Source organism: Delphinapterus leucas, chromosome 2 (genome assembly GCF_059928025.1).
Source record: "Delphinapterus leucas isolate spDelLeu-1000000601 "Yukka" chromosome 2, BTC_Dleu_Yukka2, whole genome shotgun sequence".
Taxonomy (NCBI): Eukaryota; Metazoa; Chordata; class Mammalia; order Artiodactyla; family Monodontidae; genus Delphinapterus; species Delphinapterus leucas.
Window position 1 is genome coordinate 96,122,675 of NC_143130.1, and position 22,636 is coordinate 96,145,310.

Below are 22,636 nucleotides of genomic sequence, written 5' to 3' on the forward strand. Positions count from 1 at the left end.
AATAGATGTGAAAGTGAGTTGAAAATTCTGTGTTGTGTTTTGTGCTCTCCTACATATAGGTAGCTATATTTCACAGTTTTTTAAACTGGGAGGAATATTCCTTAGATGCTATAATTGTTGAAGTAGGCTGAGGTATTTTGCTGAGGTTTTAGTGAAGCGGGAGGTGGAGGGGGAAGGTAAATTGAGCACACCCAGATTGCTATCCACATGAGTAAGATACTAAGTGATATCAGCTTGTACTTGTAAACATCGCAGAAGAGGTATTCTTTTTAAGTAGGACTAATATCAGTGCTTATTCTGAAGAGTGTTAGAAATCTACATTCTGGTTCTAGAATTGTGCCTTTTCCCAAACCTAGTTTACATACTGCGTTTTTCCCTCCTTTTTTCTTTCTTACAGTCCAAGGTGCCCTGATCCTTGCAGAGCTGCTTTCAGCAGTTAAACGCTCACTGGCTCGAACCCTGGTCATCATAGTTAGTCTGGGATATGGCATAGTCAAGTAAGTATTAACTTCTTATATGGAAGAGCAAATTAAAATACTGATTAAATTGAAACAGTGTTACAGGTTTCCAGTGTAATTCTGAAAGAGTCGATATAAGAAATATTTCTGAAATCAAAGGTATCTGAAATATTGTAGATTTGTAAAAGTTTGAAAAATGTTAGTGTTTCATTTTACTACTTAGAATTTAAGGAGCATCTGCAGGAAAACTTGCAGTATAGCAAATGACATTGAAACATCAAACTTTTAGAGTAAACTTATTGTGACTTTCCTCTTCCAAAGTATTCTTGCAAATCATATTTTTTTAATGGGAAGAGCATTCTTGAGTGCCTTCTATATATTAGACATTCTAGGCCCTAGGGATACAGCAAGAAAACAAAAGACTTGGAGTTTACATTTGTGGACAGACTGGTGCACAGATAAAAATACGTGAGTAAAATAAAAATACGTGAATGAAAAATCTAATATGTCAGTGAGCAGATAAAGCAGGGAAAGCATATAGAGTTCTAGGCAGGAGGTGGAACTTTCATTTGTAAATATGGTGCTCAAGGAAGGCTTCACTTTGGCAGTTAAGCAAAGATCCAAGTTGGTGAAGAAGCTATATGTACACCAGGGGAAGAAATGTTAAGATGTGGTCAGATTCTTTTATATTTTGAAGGTAGAGCCAGTAGACTTTGCTGGTAGATCAAATGTGTGATGTGAAAGAGAAAAGGAATCAAGGATGATGCCAACTATTTTGATCTAGAATCAAGGATAATGTCAACTATTTTGATCTAAGCAAGCGGAAGGACGGAACTGACGTTTACTGAGTTCAGGAAGATCTTAAATGGAATAAGTTTGGAGTGGAGGCAGGATTAGAAGGTCAGTTAGATATCCAGATGAGGGAAGTAGGAGGGAGAAATTAAGGCAGAGATATAAATTTGGGAGTCATAAGGATGTAGCTGTTATTTAAAGCCATTAAGACTGGATGTGATCATCAAGGAAGTGAGTGTATACAGAGAAGAGGTCAAAGGACTGAACCCTTGGACTATTATTATTTAGAAGTCAATGAGGTGAAGTAGAATTAGGACAGAGGAAATTGAGTAGTGACCAGTGAAGTGGAAGACAAAGCTGAACACTGTTTCAAGGGGGGAGTGATTAATTGTGTCAAGTAAGAGGATTGAGAAGTGATCACTGGATTTAACTACATGGAGGATATTAGCAACCTTAAATGAGAACAGCTTTGATGAAGGGATAGGACAAAAAGCTTGATTGGAGTGAGTTTAAGAGAGAATAAGGGGCATTCTCTCTTAAATAGGGGGAGAGGAATTGGAGTTAGGTATAGACAGTTATTCAAGGAGTTTTGCTTTAAGTGGAATTAAAGAAATGGGGGACTTTAATTTTTTTAATTTATTCATTCATTTAAAGGAGTTTTGCTTTAAATGGGATTAGGGGAATGGGGGGTTCTCACTTTTAAAATGTATATGTTCATTTAACATATGTGGTTGCCTCCTGTATGCCAGGCAGTATTCTGGGTTTCTAAGATAACACCATTGGGGAAATAAATTCCTGCTCATTTGCAGTTTTTCTAGCATATAACAAAATATAAGGACAAATATTGCTAAGGCTTAGGTAGACATGATTTAAGGCAGTGCACCTCATAATGTAATGCACTAATGAATCACCTGGGGATCTTGTTAAAACGTAGATTCTGATTCAGAGGTACTTTGAGTATCAAGGATCTAAGATTTTTCCTCCTTGACACAGAAGCTACTCAGACTTTTCACATTTTGCTGGATTTTGAGCTTGATAACAGACTATTTAATGAGTTTTAATAAGATTTTGATTGTATTAAGGAATTGTTAACATTTTTAGATTTGATAATGATATTGTGGTTATGTTTTTTCAAAGTCCATATCTGTTTAAAAACATACGGAAATACATATAAATAAAAGGTAAGATCTAGGATTTGTTTCAGAATAGTATGGGAGGATGGGAAGTGGATAAGGTGTGCATGGGGCAGGATTAGATGGCTTTTGGGACTGGATGATGGTTTTATAGGGGTTCATTATACTATTGAATATGTTTCAGAATTCTCTGTAATAAAAAGTTTTTTAAAAAATGCAGTAACCAGGGACCGGATCTCAAGTTCTAGAGTTCACTGTCTTGATTTAAGACCATATGTCTGTTTGAGTTTTTCTCAGCTGAATCAAGTATGTCTGGCTTATATCTGTTAAGTTGTTGGCCTGCGTTAATCAACATGAGTTTTTGTTACTTAGCTTGTCTCGGGGTTTGTTGCATTTGTACTCATTTCTTTGTTTCCTCTTTAGGCCTCGCCTTGGAGTCACTCTTCACAAGGTTGTGGTAGCAGGAGCTCTTTATCTTTTGTTCTCTGGCATGGAAGGGGTCCTCAGAGTTACTGGGGTCAGTATTGCTTAATCAGAATTTTTGTGGTCATTTCAGATATGTAGTTTTTGTCTTGAGGAGGTTAATTGGAAATGTCTGTGGGCTTCTTTACTACTTCCTCTAAGTCACCTTTGGGCTGTGGTTTACCAAACGTATGTATAATTCATTTTTTCTTTTTAATCTATCTATTAGAGCTTCATAAATTTAATGTGTGATGGGGAATGAACGCTTTCCCACCTGTCCCCAGATTACTGCTTATTTACTAGTTCCCCAGTGGGAAGCAGCAATGGAGCAGCTGGCTCCATTCTTGCGGAAGTGACAAACATTGTAATCATGCACTTGCTGGTTAATCTGATTTTTGTTTTAAAGTGACAGTGCTCTTTGCTTAATCAGCACTTGCATTTCAGAGGCTTTCTTAAAATTCAACTGATTATACTTTACATAATTATTTACAATTACATAATTATGCCTTTTGTTAGGGAAGGAAACCAAAGCACTGAGACATATGTGATAAAGAAATTTATGTTAGAGCTGGATTAATGTGAAGAAGTGGGCCTCCCTAGGTCATTCCACTTATTTTCCTATTTATTTAAAAATTTCTGTCTGCAATAACTTGTTAGATTCAAGATGGTAAATGCTGTAAACTTTTCTCTCAATTAAACTGGGCTCAGTAAGTTTTGCAACAAATTGCCCCTTAAATGAATCACTTTATGGATGCAAATTTGGTTTTCAAACCACACTGTCCTCTGTATGTAATTTCCTTAGACTTTCAGCAACTATAACCACCTGTCAATTTCATTTTCTTTCTTCTGCTGCTGTAGTATTTTTCTTATCCTTTGGCTTTGATAGTAAACCTGGCCCTCTCAGCAATTGATGCCTGTATTATTTTATGGATATCCTTTCAGTAATGCCCTGGTGATTGGGTAGTTAGGGTTAAATAAATAGCGTCTTAAACTTTATGAAAGCAAGCAGCATAGTTTTGGAGATAGATACTTGCCTTACATCTTATTTTGAAAAATACATTGTATATTACAATTCCAGAAATCAATAATTCTTAGTATATTAATGATGCAGTAATTTTAAATATGAGAAGGGTCTTTAGGACTTATAGCCAAAACCAAAATGATGGGAAATGATAGGATGGAATGGGAACTTATACTGCCATAAAGTTTTTGGTGTGGTCGCTTCTTACCATTGATCTTAGGGTGCTAAGAACTCTATTAGCACGTTATAACTCTGTATTAAAAAACACTTATTAGTTAGCAGCATGTTTCATTGTACTGAGATTGTAATCAACAATTTGTGTGAAATGCTTATAGCTGTATATTATACATGATGGTTTGTCAGAAGGGAAGAACGATGCAGGTGCCAAATGTTACTACCTTTTTGTTTTCTTTCAGTTCAAATGCAAAACCACTCCAGATGATTATATAAATGCAGAATCTTGTGCTGGTTTCATCTCTGTTCCTCTCTGGACATCTCTTTTTTCACCACCTCTTTTTCTTTGTCTGCAGGCCCAGACTGATCTTGCTTCCTTGGCCTTTATCCCCTTGGCTTTCCTAGACACTGCCCTGTGCTGGTGGATATCCTTCTCATTGGATTCTTTGATGGCAGTCCATTTTCTCCTTTTGGAGATGGGTTTCCATTGATCTTTCTGCAAAGGTTTTTTTTTTTTTCTTTTTAACAGTTTTGTTGATTACTCCTTAGTCTGGGATTAGGGTGTTTTTAGTCTAACAACCTGAGGCCTCAGGTAAGCATTTTTTTTGGTTTTAATTTTTAAAATTGCATCAGAAATTGGTGACTGTGATCTGAGCACAAGATAAAAGCTTGTGGCTTTCCTTTTTTTTTTTTTAAATGAACATTTCACTTTGATTTTGGACTTATTTGTGCACCCCACTTAGCGTTAGAATCACTGGCTGCTCTGCTCCTGACATTTCTTTCAGCCTCTAGGAATTATTAAATGCTTTGAAAATTATGAAAAGATTTTGATGCTTAAAATGTGGTTTGGGGACTACATAAGGTTGTTTGACTCTCTTAAAATTCTATGTAGGTTTAGCATATTTAAATCCTTACAGGGTAAGTGTTTTATATCCCTGTTCAAAAGCTGACTTGGGATTGTCTGAAGGCTTCCACTCTTTGAAGTAAATATTGATTCATTTACAGGTGAAGTCAGTCAGCACGTAACAGACAAATTTCTATTTAAGTAATCTTTTTCTCTTCTTAAAATTAAATACTGTTTATTAGGGACTTGGCCTATTGGATGAAGGATTTGACTTTTGGGACTTTTATCCTTTTTTTTTTTTTTTAAATTTGTGTTGGTTTTTGTGTATTTGCTTCTATGTGCAATATTATTGTCTTGATAAACTGTTATAAATGGCTGAATGTAAACAAAATAATAATTTTATGGATTTGAGTAGATGATCATATATCAAAAATCTTTGAAATTGAAGTGTTCTTGCTTCAAATGGTCAAGCTTTTCTAGATCAATATCTTTCAAGTGTGCTTTGTGAACCTCTATAAATATTGGGAGGAGTGGAGAGAGGAAAGTGGGACTGGACCAAACAATGAGATAACCCAGTGTTTAGGTAGCAGCTTGTTAATAAGTCTTTGTCAAAGCACAGACCAAGCTCCACCTCATTCATTTTTGTATCTGCTCATTCTGAAAGTCAGACATGAGAGCAGATATCCTCTTCAGTAGTCATCAATTCCCTTCCTGTCTTCTGTGGCAACTTCTGCTTGGGAATAATGTTCTGAAAATGGAGAGTCATTACTTTTAGAGCCTAACTGCAAGGAATACTCAGCCAATTGTAATTGTACTGTCCTTTTAATTCAGGATTGATCTGGCAGCTGATGGCAGTTCTCTTAATATGGCACAAGGGGTCTAAGTGTAGAACTCTGGAAGGTTGGAGGCACAAGTGTATTTATGACCCTAGACTGGATTACCTGGGACAGTGAGAACAGAGCTACCTACCTTAAAGGAAGAGAGAAGATAACGCTAACTTCTCTTCCCTTACCTGTTACTCATTTTCATTTCATTTTCTTCCATTTGTCTTTCTTTTTCTTCTTTCTTTTTGTTTCTCTAGAAAGCTGCTTCCTGTCTTTATTTCTCTTTTTAATATTTTCCTCTTTTTTCTTCTTATTTTTCTCCATTCTCATTTTATCCTGGTTCTGTCTTCTCTTCAGTATCTCATTAAAAATGAAGACTTTCTTATTAATCATGGTGAAGCTTGGGGTGTTTGTGAGATTGAGAATAAGAGAGCTGTAAGGCCTCTGGGATCCATAGCTCTATCATTATGACCCCAGATCCTCAGAAACTTGAGGATTAATTTAATAGCTTATGGTTTTTCTGAATGTTGATTTCCTTGACCTTCAAACACATATTTATTAGCCTGACTCAAACAATGAAGCTATTAAAACTTCGGAGGAACATTGTAAAACTCTCTTTGTACCGACATTTCACCAACACACTTATCTTGGCAGTGGCAGGTAAGTTGGGGACTTTCTTCCTGATGTTTAAATGTGATCCTTTTAGAACAGAGATTCTTAACCTGAGAGGTTATAGGTGTGCTCTGTAAAATTACATAGAAAAGTTTTGTGCATTTTACTTGGGGAAGGGGTCTTTAGCTTTTGTCATTCTCCAAGGAGTCTGTGGTTCAAAAAAGGTTGAGAACCATTTAGTTTAAGTATAATAGATGAAAATTAATTCAGCTGTTAGTATATCCTGTCTCCATTCTTTTTCTTGAGGCAAGTTAGCTTGAGTGCCATAGAGCATTCAGATTCCTTTTAGAAGACATTAATACTTATTTGGTTTTATTAAATAGCTATAGTATTTTAGGTTAGGGTACATTGCCATTATACTCCTTTTACGTATGTTACTAAGCATGCATAAAATATAGACATTAGGTAGACCATAGCCAAAGTAGGCTTATTTTCTGCCTTTTGGCCCTTGTAGCGGGAAAAGTGAAGTCTGGCCTGTGATTGGAACCAACAGTTATGTTTGTCCTGCAGTCATTTTATCAGCCTTTTTTTTCCCCATCTGACCAGCTAAAGAAAAATTAGCATTACTATACTAAGGATAAAGGAAGGGAAAAAATTGTATTATTGATATTGCTGGGAAAAGCCACGTTTCCAATAACTTCATTTACAATTCTCAGGGTTACTGAAGTAGCCAGATAGTAAACAAAATTATTCTTTAAGTACAGAAAGGTTTGACAAGAGTACATGGGCCTTGTATAGAGTAATTAAGTAAATTTGTATTGAATAAATATGTTAAAATAACAGAAAGTGACGGTGATGTTTGGGGGTTAGGGATGTGGGGGATTCCACTTAACCAGAATTGGAGAATGTAATTGGGGATATAAACCAACGTTCATACTGACCAGGTTTTATATTTCCTCTTAGCATCTATTGTGTTTATCATCTGGACAACCATGAAGTTCAGGATAGTGACTTGTCAGTCGGTGAGTTAACAAACACATGCATTTAGGAATAGTGTACTGTTTGTTATACACAGACAATGATGTTGATGACAGTGGTAAGGTTTGTACCTTATAAAAAATTAGGGTTAGGGCTTCCCTGCTGGCGCAGTGGTTGAGAGTCCGCCTGCGGATGCAGGGGACACGGGTTCGTGCCCCGGTCTGGGAAGATTCCACATGCCGCGGAGCCTGTGCTCCTCAACGGGAGAGGGCACAACAGTGAGAGGCCTGCGTACCGCAAAAAAAAAAAAAAAAAAATTAGGGTTAGGTCTCCACTCTGAGGGTTATTAGTATGCTTCTCTCCTCCTGAGTATTCTATATGTATCATATACTATATATACTAGTAGTTCAAGAGAATTTTATAAGTGATAACTACAGTCTGCCATAACCCAATTTTGCTTTAACTAAAAATTCTCAAATAAGAAATCCAGAGTCTTAAATACTAAGTATGTGTGAATAATGCTAATCTGAGTAAAAACCATGTCCTTAAGATCTGAGCACAAAGACTATGGCCAGTAGCATTTCTTTGGAGGCAGCTATGGCTCTGTTTTGGTAAAACTAAATAAATGAAAACGAAAATTACAAAAAATAACAACCTGATGTTACTTTCTCTTACCTTATATAAAAACCCTTCCCTAAAGATTCTCAGAGCTATAATGAAGCATTGACAAGCACTCTGTTTGGTTAGTGCCTTTTCTTTAACAATGGTAATCACTACAAGGGAAGAAATTAGGTTCATTCACTTTGTGCTTGGCGCAGTGCTTGTTAGCATATATAGCAGGCCCTTAGTAAATATAAGTTGAATGAATAAACAAGTAGTTCTTGTTCTATGCAAAGGGCTTTGCGAACAAAGGTTAAGATAATGTATATAAATGTATTTTTTCCCCTTTTGGTAGGATTGGCGGGAGCTGTGGGTGGATGATGCCATCTGGCGGTTGCTGTTCTCCATGATCCTCTTTGTCATCATGGTTCTCTGGCGACCATCTGCAAACAACCAGAGGTTTGGGGATTCTTCTTATTTACGCTGCTAACCATTGAATGGCCACGTTATCGATTGGGGTGGTTCAGTGGGTGACACTGTCAGGGCCGTATCATGTAATGGAAACAGTACTCATTGGGTCTGGACTCAGGAAATTGGATTCATGTCTCAGCTGTCCTATTAATGTGAGTTGTGTTTTTTGGCATGCTGCCTCTTTTCACCTCTCTGAACCTTAGTTTCCTCTTCATAAAAGAGGGGGAATTGATACCTATTGATATGAGGTCCCTTTCAGTTCTGACATCTTCTGTTAATGTAAGTATTTGTATGGGTAAATAAGGGAGGTAGATAGATTGTGACAATTGTAATGAGAGTCTCACCTATCTAGTGTCCAGAAGGAAATAACAATTTCTATAGTCAGTAGCTCAGCTTATTTTGTAACAACAGAGAGGGTAAAATGAAAACTTAAGTGACTGACTATGGAATAAAAATCAACATGTGAATTTGCTTTGTCTAACTATAGGCAAATCTCAGTTATTTACGAATTGGCTATCTTTATTTTGTTATTAGCCATGCCTTTATTTCCCTTCTTTTTTCCCCCCTCTTCATGTGCTTTTAGACAGTTAAGAGCTTATATTATGCAGCTATACCACCGAAGAAGGAAAAGGATGAGATGGTATAACTAAGGGTCTTGTGACCCTCATTTACATTAATCTTTTTTTTTTTTTTGTAGATAGACCTCTTGCAGATTTAGTTCTGTGTCGTGTTATATATAGATATATGTATATATACTCTTTTTATTACAATATATCCCCTGCCCTTCCCCCACCAAACTCACAAAAGGAAGAATAAATCCTTCCAGGATTGCCATCAGGCTTTCTAAGATAGTCAGGGTCAAGAATGAACCATCTCACAACAGCTCAAGAAACAGCTGCCCTTAGGCTATGGAGTCATCAAAGCAATAGCATTCCAGGACCCAAGGTCAGGAAAGAGGAAAGGAAACAACAGCAGTGTGACAGGATTCTGGGGTGAAAGTGTCCTAGACTTTCATCAGTGACTCCTAGAAAGGCAGGCTGGCTCCCAGAACTCTCAGGATGGGAATAAAGGTGGGAGCCCTGTGGCTCTTCAGATGCTCCCCAAATAGCCTGGGGGCAGGGAGTAGGAGCTGGGGGTTAGGTATGCAGGGCTGGGGTGGTGGGAGAAGGAACACGTGTGGGTTATGCTGAGGACATAGCAGCCCCACCTACTCAATGACATATAATAAACAGGGACGGATGCTGGCTTCTAAAGAAATAGGGGAGAGAGCATGGCAGGGAGCAGGAGGGAACAATGGGACACATAAGAAAGTTAGGTACAGGACTTCCCTGGTGGCTCAGTGGTTAAGAACCCGCCTGCCAATGCAGGGGACACGGGTTTATTAACTCCTGGTCTGGGAAGATCCCACATGTCGCGGAGCAACTAAACCCGTGCACCACAACTACTGAGCCTGCGCTCTAGAGTCTGTGAGCCACAACTACTGATCCCGCACGCCGCAACTGCTGAAGCCTGCGTGCCTAGAGCCTGTGCTCTGCAGTAAGAGAAGCCACCGCAACGAGAAGCCCTCGCACTGCAACGAAGACCCAACACAGCCAAATATAAATAAATAAATTTATTAAAAAGAGAGAGAAAAGGGAAAAAGAAAAAAGGAAGAAAGTCACATAAAACAAAAAGTACCGACAAAAACATGACTTGGGGGCTTCCCTGGTGGCGCAGTGGTTGAGAGTCTGCCTGCTGATGTAGGCTACACGGGTTCGTGCCCTAGTCCCGGAAGATCCCACATGCCGCGGAGTGGCTGGGCCTGTGAGCCATGGCTGCTGAGCCTGCATGTCCGGAGCCTGTGCTCTGCAACGGGAGAGGCCACAACAGTGAGAGGCCCGCATACTGCAAAAAAAACCAAAAAAACAAAAAAAACCCCATGTACTTGCCTCCTCCCTTGGGAGTTGGGGAGAGGAGAAGGGAGGTGTGAAGGGTCATGAACCTAGGATTATCAACTGGTCAGGGGCACAAGAAAGCTCTCTGAGGACTCCTAAGGGGCAGGCAGATAGCTGGGGCCCCACAGTCCCACAGTCCCAGGGAAGAAATGACAGTCCCTTCAGTTCGATCTGGACCCAATCTTGGCGCTCCCTCAGAGCCCCTTGCGCTTTGAGGTTTTCTCGCTGGGCTGGCACTGGTTGGTGCCAGGAGTTGGTTCCCTCAGCTCAGTCACGTGTTGCTCAGGTTCCTGAGATGTGGCTACATGGCTCACCTGCTCCTCAGTGCCTGACAGCACCACTTTGCTGCCCAATCACCACTCCTGCAGGGTTCAGGCAGTGGCACTGAGGTCCTGGTGCTGGATGTCAACCTCCAGTCTCTGGTTGGGCTGGTCGAGGGAGGCGAATCACGTCAGCGTACACGGCCTCAGTGACAGTGTCTTCCATATGCCACATGTTCTGCAGGACGAGGGCCTCCAGTGGTACTGCATATAGGATACACTTGACTTTGGCAGCCAGGGTGACGATTGATAGATGCCAAAACTTACCCTTCTGAGCCTCTGTGAGTGGAGGAAGATTCTGGGCTTCAGCTAAGTGGTCAGCATGTGTCCTGTAAGCAAACACTGTGAGCAGCCGAAATGTGGAATGTGGAAGCAAAGTCCCTCTCACCCACCTCTCTTCCAGCACACTGCGTGGGGCCACTGCTCTGTCACTTCCAGCAGCTTTTCCCAGCCTTTCCTGCCACCTCCCTCTACACTGATCTATTGATCTTCTGTTCACTTGCTAGCTATATCTATACATAAAATTTTTCCCTTTCTTTAGTCTTTTTTTTTGTGGTACGCGGGCCTCTCACTGTTGTGGCCTCTCCCGTTGTGGAGCACAGGCTCCGGATGCGCAGGCTTAGCGGCCATGGCTCATGGGCCCAGCCACTCCGTGGCATGTGGAATCTTCCCTGACTGGGGCACGAACCCGTGTCCCCTGCATCGGCAGGCGGACTCTCAACCACTGCGCCACCAGGGAAGCCCTCTTTAGTCTTTAAAAAATTTTTTTTGCTTTACCTCTCCTCTTCCTTTCTCCTTTTTTAAAAAGCATTGTGCCCACTCCCTGTAACTCCAGTGTTAACAGCCCAATGTGATGTATCCTGCCACATTTTATTCCTTGTTAATATATGGAATCTTTTACTCACTCAACAGTGCATTGTGGAAATGCCTTCCAAGACAACTGGTTTAAATTAAACTCATCTATTTTCATGGATGGCATTATATTACATAGTACAGATGTAGTATAGTTAATTAACTTGTTCATGGGCATTTGGACTATTTCCAGTTTGGTTGTTTTAGGGTCCCCAAGATCACTTTTTTTTTTTTTTAATGTATCTATTTTATTTATTTATTTTTGGCTGCGTTGGGTCTTCTTTGCTGTGCGCTGGCTTTCTCTAGTTGCGGCGAGCGGGGACTACTCTTCATTTAGGTGTGCTGACTTCTCATTGTGGGGGCTTCTCTTGTTGTGGAGCACGGGCTCTAGGCGCTTGGGCTTCAGTAGTTGTGGCACACGGGCTTAGTTGCTCCGCAGCATGTGGGATCTTCCCGGACCAGGGCTTGAATCCGTGTCCCCTGCATTGGCAGGCAGATTCTTAACCGCTGCCCCACCAGGGAAGCCCAAGACCACGTATGTTTAAAAGGACTCATGAGACTCAGCATACAGTTGTACTTAGAGCAAAGGTTTAGGGACTTCCCTTTCCCTTTCCTTCAGGGAAAGGTTTTTAAAGACAGAGTAAGGGAGCAGGGGTGTGGGGTGCATGATCAGCTTGTAGACATTCTTCTGATTGGTTAGAGGTGAGGTAATCCTGTCAGCCTTCTGGTTCCAACCAGTCTAGGATCTACAGGCTTTTGGCAGCACACAGTTAACTTCTTCCACCTGGTATGGGTTTCAGTATCGGCAAAACAGCGCAAAGGATATGGTTCAGGATATTATCCATAGCCCTTAAGGAGGAACTAAAGGTCCTTGACTTTGTTTAATGGCTAAACTATTATTATTTTGTCTTGCTTGACTGTTTTCCTTTGCTTCTACATTTTCTCATTTCTCTGATTAAAATTATTCTTTGGAACTCGGGGAAGGTCTAGGAAGCTAAAGTTTTTCTACAGACAAAAGACAGGCAGAGGGTTTGGGGCCAGGGAAGAGGGGTTATCCCAGGAAGGTCCTATAGGGTCTTGCTCGGTTACATACATTTATTTTTATACACTCGAATACCCCTATGCCTCATTTTTTTCTCTCATTGCACTTATTATCTTCTAAAATCTATATACTTTATTTATTACTTACTATCTATCTTCTCTTCCTATCCCCCAACCCTCAAACCAGATGTAAGTTCCATGAAGGCCAAGAACTATTCCTGGCTACATGGAGTTAGCCAAGCTGCACAATCTGAGGGAATGGTCCCTATAAGACTGTCCTCACTTCTGATACACAGTTGCGAGTTCAAGGGTTTGCAAAACCATCTCAGGTTTGATTATTCACTGAAAGGACTCAGAACTCACTGAAAGCTGTTATGTTGATGGCTATAGTTTATTACAGAAAAAGGATAAAAATTAAAATCAGCCAAGGGGAGAGACTGACAGTACAGAGTCCGGGAGGGGTCCAAATGCAGTTGTCTGCTCCCATGGAGTCACAGATGGTGTTCCCTCCTCCTGGTTGCAGTGTGTGACAGTACACACTGAGTATTGCCAACCAAGGGAAACTCACCCGAGCCTTTGGTGTCCAGAGATTTTACTGGGGCTTGACTACGTACTATCTGTGTGGCTGAACTTCAGTCTCCAAGGAGGGCCTGGAGGTCAGGCTTATCTTTAGTTGCTAGTTCCTCTGGAGGCCAGAAGTAATATTGTGTGCCCCAGAGACCTTGTCACAGGTCACACTGTTAGACTGTCCTGTGGCCAGAGCCAAACTGGGTGACCAGAGACACTCCCATCATGCAGGACATGCCAGGGGCATAGAGATCACCTCTCAGTAGTCAAGGGCAAAACCAGTCCTCTCTTTGTGTACACAAGGTTAAATTTTCACTACACACTGGCACATAGCAGATGCTCAGTACATATTAGTGAGTAGCCTTGAGATTGCTGGGTTATAGGGTATGTGTATTTGTAATTTTTAAAGTATGACTGGATTGTATTCCAAAAAAAATCTGAAACAAATTGCGTATCTACCAACAGTGGTATGAGGAGCTCTTTCCTCTTCCCTTCTTCTACACTCCCATTATTTTATTTAATTTTTGCAGATCTGATGGATGAGCGTTAATATTCAGTGTTACTTTTATATGCATTTAAGACTGAGCTAACTTTTTATGTCTTTTATATGTTTACAGTCAGTTACGTCAGTCAGCTTTTTATATCTTTGGCTATTTTTTTATTGCCTTATTGATCATTTTTGTATTGATTTGTAGGAATTCCTAATATATTTTAGATGCCAATATTCCAGATATTTCCAATGTTCAAGTATTCCAGGTATTTTCTCCTAGTTTGATTATCTTTGAACTTTTTTTTAGTGACGTTTTTGGTTATAGAAAAACTCAAAAATGTGGAGTCAAATTTGTCATTTTTTTTCCTTCACAGATTATACATTTTGTGTTCTAAGAAAATTATTTCCTACCTTGAGGTGAAGTCATAAAGTTCTTCTATAAGTTTTAAAAAAATTTCACATTTGAGCTTTCATTCATAAAGAGTATGTTTGTTTATAGGTTCTCTTGTCCCTTTTGCTCTCATCCTGCTCAGTAGCACATTGTCTTAATCTTAATTATCTTAGCTTCCTGATAAATCTTGTATCTACAGGGCCTAAACCGCCCTCCCCCTTAATCTTCTTTTTAAAAAATATACTTTGTTATTGGGTCTTTGCTTTAAAAAAAAAGAAAATTAGCTTATTTGTTTAATTCTAGGAAAACCTTATGAGATTTTGATTGGAATCTAATTAAGCTTAATGGATTAATTAGGGAAATTTTGTATCTTTTTGAAAATCCCATCCTTGAGTGTGTTATCTCTCCATTTTTCAATCCTTTCAATGCCTTGGTTATGTTTTATAACTTTAAATGTGTTTTTTAAAAACCTTTGTGGATCTTATGGATGCAACCTCTTTTAAAATAATAATTTAGGCTTTTCCAATTATGTAGGAATGCTATTGATTTTTGTATATCACACCCATTAACTCTCCTGTGTTACCTTGTTCTAATAATTTCTAGATTTTCTCATTAGATTGGTTATTATCTCAAATTAATAGTCTTCCTGTCTCATTTCTGATTCTTGTGTTTGCTAGGCCTTCCTGTATAATACTGAATAGAGGAAATGAGAGTGGGCCTCTTCATCTTATGCTGACTTTAAAATAAATGCATCTCAAGGATCACATTGACTTTGATATTTACTGTGAATTTTTTCTTTTTTTTTTTTTTTTTTGTGGTATGTGGGCCTCTCACTGTTGTGGCCTTTCCCGTTGCGGAGCACAGGCTCTGGACACGCAGGCTCAGCGGCCATGGCTCATGGGCCCAGCCGCTCCGCGGCATGTGGGATCTTCCCGGACCGGGGCACGAACAAGTGTCCCCTGCATCAGCAGGCGGACTTTCAACTACTGCGCCCATACTGTGAATTTTTGTTAATTACCCTTTATCAGGTTACAGGTGTTCCCTATTATTCCTAGCTTATAAGGAGTTTTATCAGGTAAGGGTGATTTTAAAACAAAGCAGAGTGAAAATAATAGGCAACAGTAAAATGGAAAGTGCAGAATGAGTTCAAAGCTAAAGCATTCTAGGAATTACCTATCTGGTAGCTGCTTTGCTGAATCTCTTGTAAGTTGCGAAGGAAAGATAACAGATATTCCAGGTCAGGCCTTCATCTTCTCAGCTCCCCACTTAGAAATTGAGATTTTAAATTACTTGGAACACAACAAGATGAGGCTTTCCCAATCATAACTACCAATTTGAAGTCTGAAATTTTGAATTACCAGAGAATTTACTTACCCCTGTGTGATACATATGCTTATAAGTGAACGTTTATTGAGTGCTTACTGTGAGGTATTGTTCTAAGCACTCTATTTGAAATGACTTACCTGCTTTTTTCATTACCTCTATAAGTAATGTTCTGTTATTATTCCCATCTACAAATGAGGAACCTGGGGCACAGAGAGAATAGGTAACTTGTGTAAGGTAACAAGTAGTCTGTGGCTGAGCCTGCACTCATAAATATGATACTGTCCTGCTTCTCTCTTGTTAATAGCTGCAATTGAGAGCTTTCTGAAGGGGAAGAATTACTTTATTATTCACTAAACTGATGTAATGAATGACTATAATTCAGGTTTCAATAATTAGTCCTGTAAAATCCAGATAGTGGAGTAGTTTTTTTTAGTTTTCTAATTTTTTTCCTTCTGTTACCTTTGTTCTGTCAGGTTTGCCTTTTCACCATTGTCTGAGGAAGAGGAGGAGGATGAACAAAAGGAACCTATGCTGAAAGAAAGCTTTGGTAGTGATAAAATTCACCTTTTGTGCTTTAAATATTCTTTTCTGGATTTTAGAAATAGAGTAAAAGAAGTATAACATTTTGAGTATCAAAATCAAGAGACTTTGATGCATGTATTTATTCTTTTACAACATGTTCTTCAGTTTGATATGCAGTGAAGTTAGGGGGAAGTGAAAGTAAGGGTATGAATCTTTAGATGAAACCATGTTCAGTAAATAATGGCACATTAAATGTCCAGTTTACTTGCTAGAGATGGGCTGAAAACTTGACTTTGAACTTTCTAGCACAAATGTAAAGATGGAAAAACTTATCTGTAGTATAATTTAGTGTCAATAAGCTTAAAATAAAGCTCTGAATCCATTTTTGCTATCAATGCTGGTCTACTGACCTAGTTAACCAGTCTATTTTTTTTTTTCTTCTACAGAAGGAATGAAAATGAGAAGTACCAAACAAGAACCAAATGGAAATAGTAAATTAAACAAAGCAGTAAGTATGACATCTTTTTTTTTTTTCCCCTGTCCTCTAGCCCTTGGTGGAGCTCAGCAGTTATGTACAGGCCTTAATGATTTTTTACCTATGCTGTAATTAACATTTTTAAAAACAGAGATAGCAAGAGATTCTGTCTAGGACCTAGTAATCTTTTAACTAGATGGTTTGCTGCTATGTCCTGAAAAGGTTCCAGACCATTCTGATGGTTCTGTTTAACGGTTTTCATCAATGAAATCATAGCCCCATTAATAATCTAAGGTGATCTTTTTTGTAGTAAAGATGATTTTTTCAAAACTACAATGAGGTATCACCTCACACCGGTCAGAATGGCCATCATTAAAAAGTCTACAAAAAAAAAAAGTCTACAAATAACAAATGCTGGAGAGGGTGTGGAGAAAAAGGAACTCTCCTACACTATTGGTGGGAATGTAAGCTGGTACAGCCACTATGGAAAACAGTATGGCGGTTCCTCAAAAAACTAAAAATAGAGTTGTCATATGATCCAGCAATTCTACTCCTGGGCATATATCTGGACAAAACTGTAATTCAAAAAGATACATGCACCCCTATGTCCATAGCAGCACTGTTCACAATAGCCAAGACATGGAAACAGCCTAAATGTCCATCAACAGATGAATGAATAAAGAGGATGTGGTACATATATATACCACGGAGTACTACTCAGCCATAAAAAAGAATGAAATAATGCCATTTGCAGCAACATGGATGGACTTAATCTCTGTCATACTAAGTGAAGTAAGTCAGAAAGAGAAAGACACATACCACATGATAACACTTATATGTGGAATCTAAAATATGATACAAATGAACCTATCTACAAAACAGAAAAAGACTCACAGACATAGAGAACAGACTTGTGGTTGTCAAGGCCAGGGGTGGGAGAGAGAAGGATTGGGAGTTTGGGATTAGCAGATGCAAACTATTATATATAGGATGGGTAAACAACAAGGACCTACTGTGTAGCACAGGGAATGCTACTCAATACTCTGTAATGACCTATATGGGAAAAGAATCTAAAAAAGAGTGGATATATGTATATGTATAACTGATTCACTTTGCTGTACACCTGAAACTAACACAAGATTGTAAATCAACTATACTCCAATAAAAAATTTTTTTTTAAATCCTGTGATAAACCATAATGGAAAAGAATATGAAAAAGAATATATATGTGTATAACTGAATCACTTTGCTGCACGGTAAAAATTAACACAGCATTGTAAATCAACAGTATACTTCAATTTTTTTTTTTTTTTTTTTTTTTGCGGTACGCGGGCCTCTCACTGTTGTGGCCTCTCCCGTTGCGGAGCACAGGCTCCGGACGCACAGGCTCAGCGGCCATGGCTCACGGGCCTAGCCGCTCCGCTGCATGTGGGATCTTCCCGGACTGGGACATAAACCCGTGTCCCCTGCATCGGCAGGCGGACTCTCAACCGCTGCGCCACCAGGGAAGCCCTGTATACTTCAATTTTTTAAAAAAATCAAGAGTTTTTCAGTCAGCTTTTTTTTCCTTAAGAATAACTGTGCATTCACTCTGCATTTAAAAGGGCTTTAGAATTTATCTCAGTTTTAAGGAGCAAAGCTTACATGAAGCAAAAACTCTAGGTATTAGATTACTGAGAAGAAAGCGTTTAGGGATGTAGGATATCATTTTATATTTCATTCATATAGTTTAGTTTTTTATATTAAATTATTTGACTTTTCTGTTATTTGTCCTGTTATGTGAATATACTAGTTCAGAGTGACAAGAGACTAAATTGAGACCTCTTTAGATCGTTACTTGAGATGTATATTTTGGTGCATTTTGGTAACATCTGGCATTTATATGTTCTCAGCAGGAAGATGATTTAAAGTGGGTAGAAGAGAATGTTCCTTCATCTGTGACAGATGTGTAAGTTTTTGAATCCTTACCACAAGAATCCTTTTTCACAGTTAGTATTACTTTTATTATTTTAAATGAATGAGCTGAAGAGCATAGTAATGAGAATGCTTGTAGTTAACTCTAGAAGTAAAAGGTTAAATTACTGAAATAATTTGAAGTGTTAAAAATATTAAAAAGATGTTAGAAAATAAAGACCAGGAATGATATACAAACAGAAATAATCCAGATTATTCATTCAGATGACATTTCTGCTCAGAAAGATTTAACTATAGGTCTTCCTTAAATAAGTGGGATAATCCTTTTGGAATTTTTGAGTTCCTTTCCATACCTATAATTTTAATTAAACATTGTTCCTATTAAAGTCCATACAATTCTAGTAACTGTGATTCTTTTTTTTTTTGTATTTGCTTTTTCTTTTCCTGAAATGTCTTCAATGGGATGCAAATCTTAGGTAGTTACAAAAACTTTAAATTGTAGTCATTATTCACTGTCCTTTTTGAACCATTTATGGCTTTATTTTACATTGTTTAGTTTGTTTTTCTCTCTGCAGAGCACTTCCAGCCCTTCTGGATTCAGATGAGGTTAGTAATCAAATCATGTGCACATAAACTATGGGTCTGGTGGCTTAAGTCTTCTGTTCAAGGAGATTTATTTATATGACTCGGTAATGGACTGATGAACTATAGTTGGTATAGTTGACAAAGGATGAAAAGAGAAATACTAATATTATAACTAAAATATTCAAGAATGTTTCCTTTCTGTACATGTCCTCCTTTTATTTCTTACAAAGTGTGGTCAGACTTGAGAATGTCTTTGTTTAAATTGGGTAGCCAGTACTGTACTCTTCCACTAATTCCTTTGTCTTTAAGAAATTCAAATTTAACCCTTATCTAGTCTAGGCAAAAATAATAAAGAAAAGTTGGGGCTTCCCTGGTGGCGCAGTGGTTGGGAGTCAGCCTGCAAATGCAGGGGACACGGGTTCGTGCCCCGGTCCGGGAGGATCCACATGCTGCGGAGCGGCTGGGCCCGTGAGCCATGGCCGCTGGGCCTGCGCGTCCGGAGCCTGTGCTCCGCAGCGGGAGAGCCCACAACAGTGAGAGGCTCGTGTACCGCAAAAAAAAAAAAAAAAAAAGTTATTTTAATTTACCTACTATGCAGTGTTATCTGTGTCACTGTCCTCCAGATAATAAGGATAATTAGTACCTCTAATGTTTATGTTGATTATTAGTCTTTTAATATGGCTCCATACGCTTTATCTAGAAGATTTCACATCAGGTTTTATGTAAGAATTGCAGTCTGAGTTCGTGGAAACCAGTTCTAGACGTGTTCTGAATGTTTAGGTTATTCTAGAGTGACGATTTCAGAAAGCCTTTTAAAAGCCTCTGCCCAATTGTGACTTACTGTGTTGGACTGACTGCTAAAAAATGGTCACTTCTCACTGACCTGCTGTGTGGTGCACTACACAGTGTCAGATTCCTTAGCTGTTGCATGCATTGAGATAATTGAGAACTCTACCTTTCAGACAAGCCTTTGCTTTTTGTGGTATATTCTGCAGTTCCTAGATCTTTCTCTTGGGAGCCATCTTCTGCTAACAGTTTGCCTTCAGGGTATCCCGTTGGCTCCAGCTCTCCAGACACGCATATTTCAGCCAGAGGAGGCTGAGTATGTGAAACCCAGTTGTGCTGTTTATGGGAATATGGGTTTATTGTAGTACTTTTGGTGGCACTGACTTCATCTGTTTATATTTTCCTGTGTGAAAAAATGATTCAAGAACTGAAAAAGAACAGTGAATTACAAGAGAAACAAATAAAGGACTAGGAATCAAAACAGCATCAGACTCTTCAACAATGTTGGAAGCTAGAAGATAATAGAACAATGTCTTTGAATTCTGAGAAAAATGATTTTCAAACTAGAATTCTGTACTCAACTATCAATATAAGGGTAAAACAAAGATGTTTTCAGTCATGCAAAAACTAAAATAATTGACATCCTATGTGTGCTTTCTCAGGAAAGTATTAGAAAATGTTATTCATAAAATGAGGGAACTAAAAAGAGAAAGACTTCGGATCCAGGAAGTAAAGGATCCGACACAGAGAGGCAGGGATAAATTCCTAGGATGATGTAAGAAATTCTCAGAGTGTGACAGCTGGGCAACAAGTTTGGAGAACAGCTAGTCCGGAATGGAGCAGGAGAACAGAGAGCTTCAGGGACGAGTATTTCTAAGGGAAAAAACCTGAAAAGGATAGATAATCTGATGTAATTGATCATATTGAAAAGGGATTTACAGTTCTGTCAGAGTTTGGGATAAATTTGTTATAGGTACTTAGCAAATGAAGCAAAGGAAAAATGAAAAAATACTCTAAGGTAAAATTACTATAATTACTGTGAAATTTAATAGTATTACATTAATTTTATCAATTGAAATGGCATACTATAAATACTATTTTATAGTCAAATGTAATTTTTTTACATGATTTTAAAAAATTATGGTGAAAAACACGTAAAATCTACCATTCTAACCTTTCTCAAGTGCAAAGTGTTGACTTATATGCACATTGCTTTGCAACAGATCTCTAGAACTTTTTCATCATATGTAATTTTAATCAGTATATTTCATTGTAAGGATATACTATAGTTTGTTTATACAGTCCTATATTTTTGGACACTTAATTCTTTCTAGTATTTTGTTATAATTCTGAGTGTTGCAGTGGAGATGCTAGTGGCTAAATCTTTGCCCACATCCTTGACTATTTCATTAAGTTAGATTCCTGAATCAGAGGAGGTACACATTTTTATTAAAGCTTAAGTGACTCTAAAACATACAGTTCCGTTTGATTTGTGGTTTGTTGTCCAGAAGCCTAGAGGTTTTGCTTCAGTTAATCTTGGGACTTGGACATTTTTGTGTATCAAAATCTTTATAGATGGTTAGGAACCATTGCTCTAAATATTTAATGAACATAAGCAAGTACTTATAGAAAATGTGTGTGTGGTCATCTTTGGAAAAGATATTTGGAATGTAGACCATTTAAAATTAATATACTTAGCATAACCTTTTTCCCCCAGGAACGAATGATCACGCACTTTGAAAGGTCCAAAATGGAGTAAAGAATGGGAAGATTTGCAGCTGAAGATGGCTAGTACCTGGGAAGAGATCAGCTTCTGTGTTAGTCTTTACACTGCTCCATGGGATTAAAGGAGGCAATGACATCCTGATCTGTTCCTTGATCTTTGTGCATTGGAGCTGGCGAGAGGTGTTGGAACAAGGAGAACATTCTTTTGAAAACAAGGTCATAGGATGAGAAAAATCTACAAGTTTTTTATTTGCAGCATTGATGCCCCTTTCCCTCCCACACCCTGACATGGATGTTTATGCAACTTGTGTATGTTGTTCCTAAACCTTCTATAATGTTTAAATTGTTTAATCTGTCAAACTAAAAAATTTAACATCTTCTGAAGAACTGTGACATCAACACCATAATAAGTAATATCCAGGAGCAACTGCCTGTAATTTTAATTTATTTAGGGAGTTACATAGGTGATGGGGGAAATTGTTAATTATCTTTGCATTTCCTGGGAAGCCAAGGTTAAATCTTGCAGAGGTAGTTTTGAGAAAAAGGAGTCCTTCTGCGTTAAGGAGCCATGGTTCTAACAATGATTAAAAGAACAACCAAAAAAAAAAAGAGAGAGACTGTTACAGTGTGATTTAGATCATTTGAAAAAGCAAAATCAAGTGCAATTTTGTTTACAAACGGTGTATATTAAAGATTTTTCTATTTCAGATGTACTTTAGAGAGAAATATTAGCTTAACTCTTTTGACATCTGCTATTGTGACACATCCCATTGCTGGCAATGTGGTGCACACTCCAGAACTTTTAACTACTGTTTTGTAAGTCTTCAAGGGCAGCATTGCAGAGTCCTAGGCAATGCTTTGCTTGCCTTCATGCCTTTTACTGGGTGTTGCACTAGATGCAGAAAGGCACTCTGTCGTAAGTGCATGTGAGTGAGCACCCTGTTAAAGGGATTATAATGCTTCAGAAGCAGGAGCTAATACAAAGGAAACAGGTCCTTCTGGCTTAAACAGTTTTTTCTGCATGAAATAGTGTGGAGGCCCTGGACTGCTGCTCATTCTTTAGGATCGACTGTTCTTGTATCTGGTGTTGGTTTAGGGATGGTTTATAAGAAACATCACAAGGTGATGGGATTCATTTGAAGCACTATATTTGTTTGAATGATTTTGTCCAATTTTGCCTTCCCAAGATTTTTTGTTCTACATAGAAAGTTCATGCCACTTTTTAATATTAAAAAATTTTAACAAAATTGATATCTTTTTCTCACTTTTTCTCCAGACTTTCTTTAAAGACCCTTCTTTCTCCCAAACTCTCTCCTGTAGAATTTTCCTTCCATGGTTT

The 22,636-nt window shown here is 38.4% G+C and overlaps 1 protein-coding gene and 1 pseudogene across 6 annotated transcripts in view; one reads left to right on the forward strand and one right to left on the reverse strand.

The window, feature by feature from the left end:
• TMEM87A (transmembrane protein 87A) overlaps positions 1–22,548 on the forward strand; it is a 43,307-nt gene extending 20,759 nt beyond the window's left edge. For 2 of the 6 annotated variants that reach the window (XM_089904919.1, XM_089904922.1), the window contains 12 exons: positions 398–497; positions 813–926; positions 2,807–2,900; positions 4,397–4,465; positions 6,260–6,368; positions 7,284–7,342; positions 8,254–8,357; positions 15,764–15,837; positions 16,259–16,320; positions 18,180–18,235; positions 18,777–18,807; positions 21,290–22,548. In XM_089904919.1, the coding sequence (XP_089761045.1) occupies positions 398–497; positions 813–926; positions 2,807–2,900; positions 4,397–4,465; positions 6,260–6,368; positions 7,284–7,342; positions 8,254–8,357; positions 15,764–15,837; positions 16,259–16,320; positions 18,180–18,235; positions 18,777–18,807; positions 21,290–21,331 (914 nt within the window). In that variant the 3' untranslated portion in view covers positions 21,332–22,548. Of the gene's footprint in view, positions 1–397; positions 498–812; positions 927–2,806; positions 2,901–3,703; positions 3,776–4,396; positions 4,466–6,259; positions 6,369–7,283; positions 7,343–8,253; positions 8,358–15,763; positions 15,838–16,258; positions 16,321–18,179; positions 18,236–18,776; positions 18,808–21,289 lie in introns of all 6 variants that reach the window. The other 4 variants (XM_022587376.2, XM_089904926.1, XM_022587375.2 and 1 more) reach the window with 2 other exon arrangements.
• LOC111181557 (COP9 signalosome complex subunit 7a pseudogene) lies at positions 9,491–15,440 on the reverse strand (annotated as a pseudogene).
• Positions 22,549–22,636: the final 88 nt, after the last annotated feature.